The 13,069-nt window shown below is 40.1% G+C and overlaps 1 protein-coding gene across 1 annotated transcript in view; it reads right to left on the reverse strand.

Annotated features, from left to right (window-relative positions):
* Positions 1 to 13,069, reverse strand: part of SORCS1 (sortilin related VPS10 domain containing receptor 1) — a 309,525-nt gene that overhangs the window by 46,196 nt on the left and 250,260 nt on the right. The window contains exons 11-16 of the mRNA XM_087766088.1: positions 12,280 to 12,382; positions 11,318 to 11,394; positions 10,015 to 10,106; positions 8,893 to 9,000; positions 7,756 to 7,873; positions 5,827 to 5,957 (exon numbers count right to left, since the gene is read on the reverse strand). Coding sequence (XP_087622214.1) covers positions 5,827 to 5,957; positions 7,756 to 7,873; positions 8,893 to 9,000; positions 10,015 to 10,106; positions 11,318 to 11,394; positions 12,280 to 12,382 — 629 coding nt within the window. The remainder of the gene's footprint in view (positions 1 to 5,826; positions 5,958 to 7,755; positions 7,874 to 8,892; positions 9,001 to 10,014; positions 10,107 to 11,317; positions 11,395 to 12,279; positions 12,383 to 13,069) is intronic.

Raw genomic sequence — 13,069 nt, forward strand, 5'->3', positions numbered from 1 at the left:
TCACCTCTCTCAGGTGATATTTGTAGAATAATAGTAATGACAAGAAGAATGTTTAACATTATGAAGACTTCTTTTCAGATGCCTTTTTCTTTCTAGAACAAAGCACGATGGCTTAAAACAAAAATTTAATAAATCACTAGTAAACAATTTTAAGAAGTCTGGTACTGACCTAAGATATGAGACAAAAGGAAAAAAAAAAAAAAAGGAGAGAATATTTTGCAATTTATTTTTGTTAAATTTCTTATACTGTTTAGCAAAAGCAGGACATTGAGAAGAATTTTGTTACTGGTTTTTACTCTGCCTGCAATCGAGAAAAAAAATGTTTTGAGGTAACTGAAAAAGGAGAAATTAAGAAGATGACATTAAGCAAAAGAAAATTAAAGCTGCATATCACTTGGGAAAACTCCTAAACATCTATTAGACTGCACGGCTCTTCAAAGGGAACATTTTAGCAGCTGTGATGCTTGGGATATCTACAACAAGTAATTGAGAACATACTCTAGGAAACAGCAACGAAGTAGATGACCTAAATAGTCTTTTCCTCAGTTTTTTGACTGAATTTTCATCAATCTATTTACTCAGATGCTAGTGACTGAATGTTGCTTAATTGCTTTGGAAGCATCAGCCAGCCTATTCTCCCACTGCCATGTGCTTCTCTAATCATCCTTCTTGGAATAAGAACACTATAGCTGCAGAATACACTTTATAATGAAGAATAACACCATTCTGATTTGCTTAGAGAAAACAAATATTTACATACAAGTGGGATTCCTGTATTTTTGTAATTCGTTTGTCAACATTCTGCAGCACTGTATTCCTAAGTTATCATGTGTTACTCTAATTAAAAAGCTGTAACACTGTACACACAAAATGTTCTGTAATCAGTTAGGTGAAAACAAAACAAAATAATACAGTGAAATCTGCCTCACAGGCGATCAGTACCCCCTTTTTGCAAATCGTCTGGCTCATTAAGGCCCAACAGAAATACCACCCCAGTAAATGACATGAATTGCTGTTCCATCTCTCTCTACAGATGCATCAGCCGCCCGTTCACCTCTGCAGTCTTGGAATCTAATGAACTCCTTGGCTACAGGCTGGTGCACACAGAACACTGATGCTGACAACAAATTGCTGCCTACAATTTGGCACAACAGGCTTTGTAGCAATCAACAAGCATTAGCATCAATTGGATTGCCATAGCACAAGCCAGTACAGCAAAATCTGGAGACAGGGAAGGCATCAGCTTTAAACTGCAATCAGCTAGCCGAGTCATTGCCTGGTAACTGGGAATTGGAATTTGCATATATTGATGATATTTTGTGCCTGCCTGAAAAGAACTCAGGTGAAATAGATAATGTACCTATCAAAAAAGAGTGGAGCATTTACCAGCAGGGATTGTTTTATCAGTATGAAGCAGCCTATCTTGTGGCTTTCACTGATGATGGTTTTACCCTGGCCACTTTTACTGGTTTAAACTGGAATCCTATTTGTCTTAGTCAAGTACGATTGCAAGTCCTTCTCTGTAACTAGAGACAGATACAAATTCATTCCAGAAGTTCCGTAATCCTGCTCAAAGCTCATGGTAAATTACCTTATCTAAGGCTATTTGCAGCACCAGTCAAAGGAAAATAAATACCTTAAGGAAGTTAGTAGTTTGAATACAGACCTGACAAACATACCATCATGGAAGAACTGTAAATCCACGTGAAATTATTAAAATCCCACTGTTTTAAGATATACAAATAATCAGTTAAGTCAGATGAGTGATTGCTATGCTCATACCTTCTAAAAATCAAGAGATGACTTAATGTGTAACCACAGGACTTAACACTAACAGCTTCGCCTTAATGTCAACTGTGCCAGAAACTGAAAATACTACTTGTGGTTTTGTATGCTGTGCTTTGCAAACTTTTCAGACATGAAATGGGGTGGAATCGAGGTATCTGTGATTATAGTTACCTTTGTTCTGCAGTTTCCAAAAGCCCTTGTGGAAAAAAATAACTGGCCACAGCCATGGAAAAGTCTTACCACCTTTTTATTCGCTTAGTACCATTGCCTAATATTGAACTATGATGCAAGTATAGATTTGTGTTAAAGGGGAGCTGTGCTTGCTTCCCAGTTCTACAGGATCTGACATGGGATTTATCTCAGAGAAGGATGGATTCAGCTGCAGTTTGAATTATGGATCTATGAAGGCATACAATTATAACTGCATCACAGTATTTGGAGTCAAGCTATACCAGCTTATATTAATAGGGAACATAAAATCCCCAGAATCTTTCCAGTAAATCCATGCCTGGTAGATATCTAGGCCTCTAAAGATGCAGAGATGCACCGTAGACTGCATAGTGAATCTGCATTTTCCACAAGCATTCAAAATGAACTAAAAATTAATTCAAAATTACTATTTATTAGCTAACCAAGCCTACCTCAATGATAAAGCACAGTTAGTTAACCTAAGGGTGCAAATGTATGTGTATTTCAGAACTGGCACTTGCATGATCGTCTGAACACATGAAGCCAACAGAGTCCGATCACATTCAGTATCTGCCTTCTGCCTCCCCGCAGTTTGTCAGGACAGTTTCTCATGACGCAGGACTCTGATGTTTTAGCATAAGAACTAAACCTAGCAGGTAGGTCTGTAATTTAAGCGCCAGACAATAAAAAGAGCGCTAGACAGATCCTTGCTGATATGATCAATGAAATAAATAGGCCTGATTCTCAATTGCACTAAGGCTCCTTTGCGCATCTCTGGCTATCCAAAGTCGCTAGCACCAGCATCAACAGGCTCATACTTCCCACGAAGGTGTGAGATATGGGAATACTGATGGGAGAAGCCCTCTGTATTAATGACAGTGGATTCAGAGGGAGGATTGACAGTGAGACACTTAACTCAAAGTTTCTATTAAAGGACCTGGGAGACAGGTAGCTGAAGGATGAACATGACCAAAGATTTCCATCTGTGTCTAGGAGGTGTTTCTACTGAAGAGATATTGCCGTAATAATGCTCAAACAGCAGGAAGGAACACAATGTAAGGAAATCGGGTAAATTAATGCTTTAATAACACACAAGTAATGGTGTCATCCATTTACCCAAATCAATTAAATGAAGAAGGACAATTTCGTTTCTAGGCCGTTGTTAGGACAGATTTGCCCAGGGTTTCTGCACGTTTCCACTCCGCCTATTCCTGAAGCGCTATTGCCCTCTGGCTGTGAGCCTCAGCCCCTGCATGGAGAAGAAATACCTGCCGCTTCAGCCCTGTCCCCAGCTAGTTTTGGTTCTAGCCCATGATAAGAGATGTCTACTGTCAGAAGAGTTCAGGTTCCCAAGGCTAGAGAAACTACAGTCATTTCTAATGTCACTCAGTTTTGTTGCTGTGTAAAACAATAAACAAATGTGCCCTTTTCTCTGAGAAAGAGCTACCATGGGCTGAATACAGATTTGAAATGAACCCGGAGTTCTGTGATATTACCAGGAGAAAAACAACATTATAAAATCTTTATGTTTTTTATAACTGGCATTTTTTCCCCGGAACTGATACAAAGGCACTTGCAGGATTAACAGCAATAACACTTTTTTTTTCCCTTTACCTGATCACACAGATATATTTTTTTACTCCAAGCTCTGACAAGCTTAGATAATGAAATGAATTGCTTTTTTCTTGCCATCTCTTTTCTCCTTACTTGCTAAACCTCTGTCTCCTGTTACATGTGGCTTTTCTGTCCTTCGGCAAAGCTATTTAAAACTATGCTCCTGACTGTATTAAGTAGATACATAAGTGATGAATACTGCTAGTAAATATTTCTGAACTGGATGCTTAAAGCAATGTTTCAGTCTTTTTTCCTCAGAGACACAAAGGAAGAAAGCTTAAATGGGTAAAGTAAAAATCCAGATCTGAGGACTGTAGGAATGACATGAGCTCAGAGAGAATTGGAGGGGATCACGATAGTCTGCTCTAAACCAAAATTGGTTCCATCACAAGGAGGAAGGCCGTCCTAGGTCAGGAAGGCTTTCTATCAGTCAGCTGAGCACAGAGACCTGCAGTATTTTTAGGGGTATTTTTCTCAGGCTACTTTTAACAAGATGACTTTCACAAAGTCCTAACTCTGCATCTTCCAACAGATTTGAGGGGTCTTGTTGGTGCGTGTGAACTGTGAACATCTGTTGTATATCCCCAACCATCCAAGCCTCCTCTTAGAGATTCTCTCATAACCCAGCAGCAGGCCTTTTGGAGAAAGTTTCCCCAAAGTGAATGTAAAAGAAAGATAAGCATGTTTCCCCCAGCAAATGTCACTGTGGTACTTTTGTTCTGTACCTAGCAACAAAGGTTTGTAGTAGCAAACCACACAATCAATTTTAATGAAATAAAAACATACATTCTCAGAGAGATACAAGTTATGGAAGAAAAGCATATTTTTATCAGAAGTGTTTCATGAGTGTGTGTCCTTTACGAGTGTAAGGGGTTTAACCACTAACGGATTGACCGTGAGTCAATCCCATCAGTTAGTTTCTTGAGCCTGGGCATAAGCTTGGCACAGCTTTGCACACTCTACAGGAAGGCCAAAATCTTCAGGGAATCTCCTTCCTATTCATTTATTTTCCTGGTTGGATGCTATCTTTTTTGCATTACCAGAGCTACGTTAAACAGCTGAAATCCAGGACCTTGGGGCACCTACACGACAAACTACACACAGAACTAAGGTATCTTCTCCCTAACAAAGAACTTACTGGAAGATGGGGAAATCATCAGGAAACCATATTCAGAGAATCAGTGCCCAAGTATGCTTATAATTTTTATTATTTGGTGCAATAAGATTTACTTTTTTTGACACATGGAAAACCCTCCTGTGATTCTGTGATTGTATATAGAAAAATCAATATAACTACAGTTATGAGAGGGTGAGAAGGGAAATGCTGTAAATTTCCATGGGCTTGGAGTGAACTCATACAGCAAGAAATAAAATATTTATGTGATGAACCTCTTCAGGGTAGATGTTACAGCTTCTGGGTTTAATTAATAACATGGCATAGATGTAGCTGGGTGAGGCACAAAGGGTGTTTATCAGCACTGCCAAAGAACCACCATGTCTCTCTTCTGGGATACTCAGGACTGTCTCAGACTTGGAGAAAACAGGTGATAGAGAGATTTCAATAATGTGGTTCCCTGCCTTTTTTGTGCAAATTGCTGTGAGTCAGCAGGAATCTTGAAATGAAACTAGAAGCTGAACATTTTATCACACCATTCATAACTCACCAATGGACTCTATTTCCTACCGCATACAGCAGAGGAGAAAAGGCTTCAGAAGGAGATTAACCCAAATCATGATGGCAGTGTCTGTTAGATACTAACAAACATAATGGTCCAGATATAACAAATAACCCAGAAATTCCCTAGATACCTCATTTCCAGAAGCTGAAGGCCTACTTTGCATATGTGTATATTAACTTTTACACATATATACACGTGTGTGCGTATGAAGAATTTATTTTTTATGTACACTATATATGTTTTACATACTACTTTCACAGCCACCCCTGGTCATTGCTGAGGTTAGATGTGCTAAATGGACTTTTTATCTTAATGCTGCCAGAGCTCAGATGTCACCTGGAGAATGGTCTGTTCAGCATCAATTGTGTGGGAGCCTTAGCAGATTACAGATATGTATTCCACCTTTCTTTCTTTTGACGTACCTGCACTATCAGGGAGCAACCTATTTAGCCACTTACATGTTTATTAATATCTACTCTCTGCAAGCCTACAGCCTCTCTAGTGAGCTCTGCATTGGTGTAGTAGCGAGCATGCAGTTCTTGTGCCCATTGCTCACCAGTCGAAGTCTGCCTCTGTGCACACGCATGGCTCCGAGGTCATAGCCCCAGCATATCTTCCTTGCATGCATTTCTTCTCTGATTTGCGCTTCCTGTAGATCCTTTTTGCTCCCATGATGCAAGCTTCTCCCTGGAAACAAAACCAAAAATATCTTTCTCTGACACCCACCAGGCTATTTGTATTACCCAGTTTTTCCAAGCCTGTGCAATAGGAGCTGTGACTCAAGAGAAGAGGATGGGAAGTCAAATGCCATGTCAGTACACTGAAGCTAATTAAAGCTACTGAAGCTTTAACTGAAACTAAAACAGCTTTTCCAATACACGCTAAGAAATGATCTGAGGTTACTTATGTATCTGATTCAGTTCTGAATTTGTTCCAAAGCCAATGAGCAATTGATTCAGGCCTATTTCTCATTTACAGATTAGGTTTCACAGCAACTGAAAACACAGTCTGATCCATCTGCAATCTGAGACACAGAGCAGGTCTATTTCTTTAGTCTGATCTCTTTGGTAATAATTTCATTCAGTGGAAACTAGTAATATGTGTATATGTAAATACTTTCCACAGACTATGAATTCAGGTTTTACAGAATTTGACTTGCTATGTGGATGACAATGTTTCCTTGTCTTTTTACTACTATCTTCAGCACCCTGCTAAATATTTCTATCTAGGGAACAAGGCTCAGCCTTGTAATCTCAATGGAAAGCAAATCAAAAGGCGAGAGTCCACAGCAGCCTTCCTAAAAATAGTTCTGCAAGCTCCAAAGCCAACATCCTCAAAGATATACTGCAAAATCCTTGGCATTTTTGCTTATGCAAGCACAAGAAAGTAAAGAACAAAATACAGCGGGGTCTCACTTGTTACCTTTTATGCTGTTAAAATTGCTGTAAAAAAGAGAAACTTTTCATGGCTTTGATTTGCCCATGAAACAGAAGGGCCGGAATGGCAACTGGTGTAAAATGCTGTGCCTCCTTGAATTTCAAGGAAGCTGTACTGATTTTCAACATCTAAGGATCTAAGTCATAACCAGTATTTTTAGTGTGGAGTTGTGCCTTGTGTGAGCAGCTAGTCTGACTCAAGCTACTTTCATTTCATATTCATTATTAAATTCTTGCCCAGCAAGATATATACAGAAAGACAACCTTTGAGGATATAAACGGGTGTTTTTGCTTTAGACTTCAGTGGAGCCAGTGGTGTGTACATAACCACAGAACTTGGGCCATATTTTATTCTAACCTGATACAACACAGGCTGTTGTGTCAAACTTGGCAGAACTGGGAAGGTGTCCCAAGGCAGGTGCAGGCACTGTGTGGAGCATGTTACCTTGCTGGGCACTTAAGCAATGGTTCCAGGATTGATGCAGCAGCTGCATCCAGGATGCAAGGGACAGGGTATGGGGGCCCAACGGACTTAGGAATAAAGTGCCCGACTCCCACAGCAGAAGTACCACTGCTGAAAGAGACAGAACAAGGACGAAACTAACTAAGAAATGAGGCTAAGAGGGCATGAATTTGGAGAAATAAATGTGAAAGCATCTAGAAGGTTCTTAAGACACTGGCTCTGAGGACACAGAAGGATTGAGGAAGAGAAAGGAGATAAGGACAGGGAAACTGGATGGGAGATGTAAGACTGAGGGAGCTCATGCCTCTTTCAGCAACGGTGCTTCTGCTGTTGTTGGATTCCTCAGCTCTGGATAAGTCTGAGCTAATTGCCTGCATGGAGAATGAAACCCAAAAGGCAGCTGTTCATCCTTTGGGGCTCACAGAGTACAATCTGAGGCCAGCACGTCTATGTAACAAAACAGACCCACCCAGTAAGGGACAATCTGATACACCAACCAAACAGGAAAAGACATTGGATCATGCTGATTTTTAACTGTAGGATCCTTAGTTACTTCAGGTCAGATCCCAGCTTCCTTGTTTCTCACCTGGTTGTGGAGTTGCCAAGGCCTGTAGTCCTCTTCTGCACACCTCCGATCAAAAATGGACTTGTAGTCTACTTTCACCAGCTGCCACTCTGAGCGGTGGCTGAAATGTCCAAACACTCTACAGAGTACAACAGAAAGAGCATATAGTAAAAGGTAGCACCAAATGGAGTCTGGTAGTTACAGAGATACAGTCACCTACAAATTTCCAACACAGATTAATTGCTTTAGGAGTACCAGTCCTACTGATTTGCACTTGACTGACATAGTGAAAGGCAGACTTAGGCTCGTAAATACCTACAACCCTCTTAAAAATTGCATGTAGCTTTTATTCTGTGGATCAAGATCCTCCCACTTATGGCAATACCCAAAATGACTATACAGAGAAAACTTGACATGGGGCTGGAGACAGGTAAACCCACAGGAGTTTGATATCTCAATTATGACTTTTGGGAATCCCTTCCACACGAATTAAAATTAGAACCTGAAGGGATCATTCTTCATGCATCTGTATTAACTCAGGTTAGTTTGCAACCACAGATTCTGTTTATTAGACGTCAGTCCATTTTTTACAGACAGAAACTGAATTTTCCTCCTGTTTTTGCAAACCTGATCTCAGGTAAAATGTCACAATTTCTGGCAGGGTGAATCCAGATTTATGCACCATGCAGAGCTCAGCATACTACATTGAAACTAATCATAATTTTTCATGAGTCAGCCTCCAGGTAACATTTTGTCATTCATTTTTACAAAAGAATGTCTTCATTTTTCTGTCTCAGTTAAAAAAAAAAGAAAGTAGCAGCAAAACACAGCTATAAAAATACCCCACCATTTTTCTTTCAAATGTTCTTCTGTCAAGAGTAACTCTGCTTTAAGTCACATTCAATTTGAGGAGTCAGGTTTCATGCTGATAAGCTAAGTGATAGTGTTTTTGCAGCTTGCAAGGAACCATGTTGTCATACCCTCAATCATATCACAAGTAAACACTGATGATTTAGCAACAGAAGACTGCATACTCCTGACTTCAGATAGCACTTGGTTTGGTCCCCAACCAGAAATGCTATTATGTTACAAACAACCCTCATAAGCTATTTTCAATGTAGTTCCCATCAACATTAGCATGATGGCATGCTCACTTACGTCATGATGAGAGTTTCCTCTCCAGGTTCCCCTAATACTCCGTCTACAAACAGTGGGAGGGATGTGAAACTGTACTTGCTCCAAGATCTCCCTTCATCAAAACTTAACCTAGTGGAGAAAGCAGAATTAGTACCTTCTTTCCTTACTCTCCTCCTACTTTATTTGAAGAGACTTTCTAGTCCACTACAGCTGCTATGGAGAAGTAGGAAGCAGCTTCTGTTCTTGGATACTGCATTTTTAGCCCTTTAAATAACTACTTTTTTGGGAAGCATCATAAATCAGAGCATTGATCAAACTTGTTTGGCATCATACTGCTAACCCATGGCCAATACTTAAGCAGTGGAAACTAATAAAGTTATGTTAGAGATTGATGTTTTAAGGGAAAAATGTACCCTAGGGCTAGGATTTTTTTTTAAATAAACAAGTGATTTTGAGCATCTTATTTTTGGGTCCCCAACATAAGACATTTTAAGGAAGTTAGATTTCTGGAGCACAAGAGCTTTGCCTCTTCTGACCAGCAGTCTTCCCTGTGGTGGGTCTAAGTGAAAGCTTGGAACCACTCATCTGTTCCTAAGACTTGGATCTGTGTGTTTCAAATATTGATATGACACTGACTGCAGGGGAAGTAAATCATGCAAAACATCACAAAACTATATTCTACCCACCACATAAACTCAAGAGTGCTAACTAGCAGGGACACTTTTGCCTTATTGGCTATATTACCTGATCTATTCAACAAAATTATGGTTCTTAAGTGCTGCCTGCCACATAGAAGACAAGTTCATCGATAATTATGAAAATTAAGAGTACTTTGGCAACTTAATAAGAGACAAAGCCATAATCCAGATTCATATTACATAAATAACCAAACCCAAAAAGCCAAGTTGTGGTGAACCAGGAAAGTCATGGAATTACATTGACAATATCTCAGATCTGGCCAAACTGAAACTCTAAGCTGGAATTGCCAGGATTTCTTAGCTTTATCTGAGTTAACGTTTCCCAGTATCTTAACTGATATTTTCTAGATTGTAGCTACAGAAAAGTCTGGATGCAGCCTAACTGCCTGCTTCCTGGCATCTGAAAAGAGGGACAGCAGACATTTAGAATAGAGAGATTTATTACCAGAGATGTCTGATAGGCAGAGATGTGTGTTTCATGGCGACCAGGACTCCACCTTGATCCAAGTATAGCACACTGTGCTCTTCCTCAAAGATCTGGGAAAGAGCATATATTTAAATCTATTTTCCTTATTATCAAGAAAATGTCATAGTTCTTTAAGTACAATCATGACAGAGGACAGGTATGTGCTAAGGAAGCTACTGACTAGAGGAAGGCATTCTGTATAGAGACAGTTCTTGGAGTTTGTTTTTCCTTGTTGTTTTTTTTTAAAAAAAAAACTTTTCCCAGATCCTTGGAAAACGGATTCTGCCTCTGCTTGGTAGAAAGTTAGAAACATGATTTTTTGCAAGGATCAACAATTTCCCTCCCTTTGATGACAGATTTTTGTTTAAAGAAGAACTTTATGTGTTTGCACATATCTGTCCCTATCTCACATAAGTGATGTAGACAGAAAAATGAGGGCTGGTCAAACATTGTAAAATAATTAGATTCTTAGAATATCAAATATTTTTCAAAGATTTTCTTTTTCTGTGTCTTTTTTGTATTGGCTTTCTGCAAATATTTGCTCTCCAGTTTATATAGCAGCAGCTGTCAGTCTGGGAAAATCACTCCTTCTCTCCATGACTTGATATCCTATCCAGAAAATAGGAAAAGTAGAACTTCCTGTTCTGAGGATAAACACATTAAAAGGTAGCAATGCTTTGTTAACAGGTGGGATTTCACTAAATATTAGGCACTTGATTTAACTGCATCATCCAATCTCTTTCTGCAATTAATGGAGAGATAGGTTGCTTAAGAACAGGATGAGCTGAATTCTGTCTTTTTCTTCATTAACTTAAGAGCAAGGCAAAATTATCAGTTTACATGGACACTGAACTTTGGACAACTCAACCTAGGTGAAATGAGCCCCACACGTAGTGAGGGACAAGTAGACTAGTGCAACTGCTAATTCTCTGGAAATTATAATCATGGATGAAGAGAAAAATGGTTTGATTGGTACAAGGGCTGTACAACAGTAAAAGGAAATACATACTCTCCCCATGTATATTAATATTTTAATCTGTTCTATGCTTTGCTACAGGTTATTATAAAAATAATTTTCTGTTATATGAAGTCTAACGACATATTCAGTATTTTTCTTTGGGCACCTCTCTACCTCTCAGAAGGGAATAAAAGTTTTCCCTTTGGTATAGATTTGCAAAAAGCTACTCTGAATGAAAAGAAACAAAAATTAAGCAACATTTTGAATCTATGAATAACAATTTCCTATGATTACTACTTAAACCTGTGATTCTGTGTCATTTACCTGTCTCCAAGTGTTCCCAGCATCAGAAGAAACAAACATGCTGATGTCATTGTCTGATAGTTCAGTGCCTATATTACCTGTAAGATAAGCATTGTTTAGTTATGCAACACTCCATGAAACAGCAGAATTAGCAAATCAGGGGAGTAAATGTATTTATTTACCTTTTGCAATTACAGAACTTTTAGTTTTGGGAAGAGAAAGAGGGGGAAGGGAAGGGAAGGGAAGGGAAGGGAAGGGAAGGGAAGGGAAGGGAAGGGAAGGGAAGGGAAGGGAAGGGAAGGGAAGGGAAGGGAAGGGAAGGGAAGGGAAGGGAAGGGAAGGGAAGGGAAGGGAAGGGAAGGGAAGGGAAGGGAAGGGAAGGGAAGGGAAGGGAAGGGAAGGGAAGGGAAGGGAAGGGAAGGGAAGGGAAGGGAAGGGAAGGGAAGGGAAGGGAAGGGAAGGGAAGGGAAGGGAAGGGAAGGGAAGGGAAGGGAAGGGAAGGGAAGGGAAGGGAAGGGAAGGGAAGGGAAGGGAAGGGAAGGGAAGGGAAGGGAAGGGAAGGGAAGGGAAGGGAAGGGAAGGGAAGGGAAGGGAAGGGAAGGGAAGGGAAGGGAAGGGAAGGGAAGGGAAGGGAAGGGAAGGGAAGGGAAGGGAAGGGAAGACTTGCAGTTTGAAGAAAATATATATAAAGGATCCAATGCATACAGTTCTACACACCTCCATATGCAAAGGAAATGCCCTGGTTTGAATCTAATGTTCATGGGAGTAGAGGACTAGAAGTGATCTCTTTGGTCTTGAAGGTCAGTTTCCATAAAAAACATATGACAAGTTGAAGGTCCATAAGGACTTCCATTTGACAGCCTTCCTTCCTTCCTGCTACTGGTCATGTGACACCCCACTCAACACCCTCCACACCCATCACAAACTCAAGATTTTGTCAGTGTTGGCACATCATACACAGGCAATCTTTAAATGTTTCATACCTGAAGCTACAATAATACTGGGGGCAGTGTCTCGGCTGGCGATGTTTCCTGAGGTATAGGGATTCTCTGAGACCTTCAGGTGAAGATGAAGGGAGCAATAGGGCTATGAAGAAAGGGGAAATACAAGTGAAAAATAGACACAACATGAAGTGCATGCTCCTGTTTCTAAAGGCTTAGAAATATACAGTGTCTTTCTGTATTATTTCCTAATCACTGCATCCAGCCACCCTTAGAAATACATGGCCACTGTCCTGGTTCTGGTATGAGAGCTTCGCTATCACTTTCTAACACAACCCATTCCCACTGGGAAACTGATTCACTAGGCTGAAACCCTCTCATAAGGACAAGATCTTTGAGGCTGTACCCACAAAAGAGGCAACCAGGCTTGCAAGAGCAGGTAATGGTAAGGACTACCTAGCCTCCCTGGCTCCTAGCTCTTTTGAGAAGCAAGCAAGGCTGTAGATATGATGAAGTGACTCTCAGAGCAGCAGTGCCCAAGCTATCTCTGCAACAAGAAGCAATATAACCCTATTGGTGTGGTGTTGCGTCACCACTAATTACCCATGAGAAACAACTTAATGAAGACAGTGTCATACCACTTCTTGACTCTGAGTATTCTTGACACATGACTCTGTTCTGCACTGCACTAAGAAGAAATACCAGGACTGGAAAGTGTTAGTTTAAAAGCTGTTTAATACAATGCCTCATCACCCCATCTGGATGTGACCTCTGAGATTTCAATACAAATACATCCATGGAAATCTCAGCTATTTGTTACTGATTTTGTATG

This window comes from Nipponia nippon, unplaced genomic scaffold (assembly GCF_047370975.1).
Source record: "Nipponia nippon isolate SJK-2023a ecotype South Korea unplaced genomic scaffold, ASM4737097v1 scaffold_3, whole genome shotgun sequence".
In the NCBI taxonomy this organism is placed as follows: Eukaryota; Metazoa; Chordata; class Aves; order Pelecaniformes; family Threskiornithidae; genus Nipponia; species Nipponia nippon.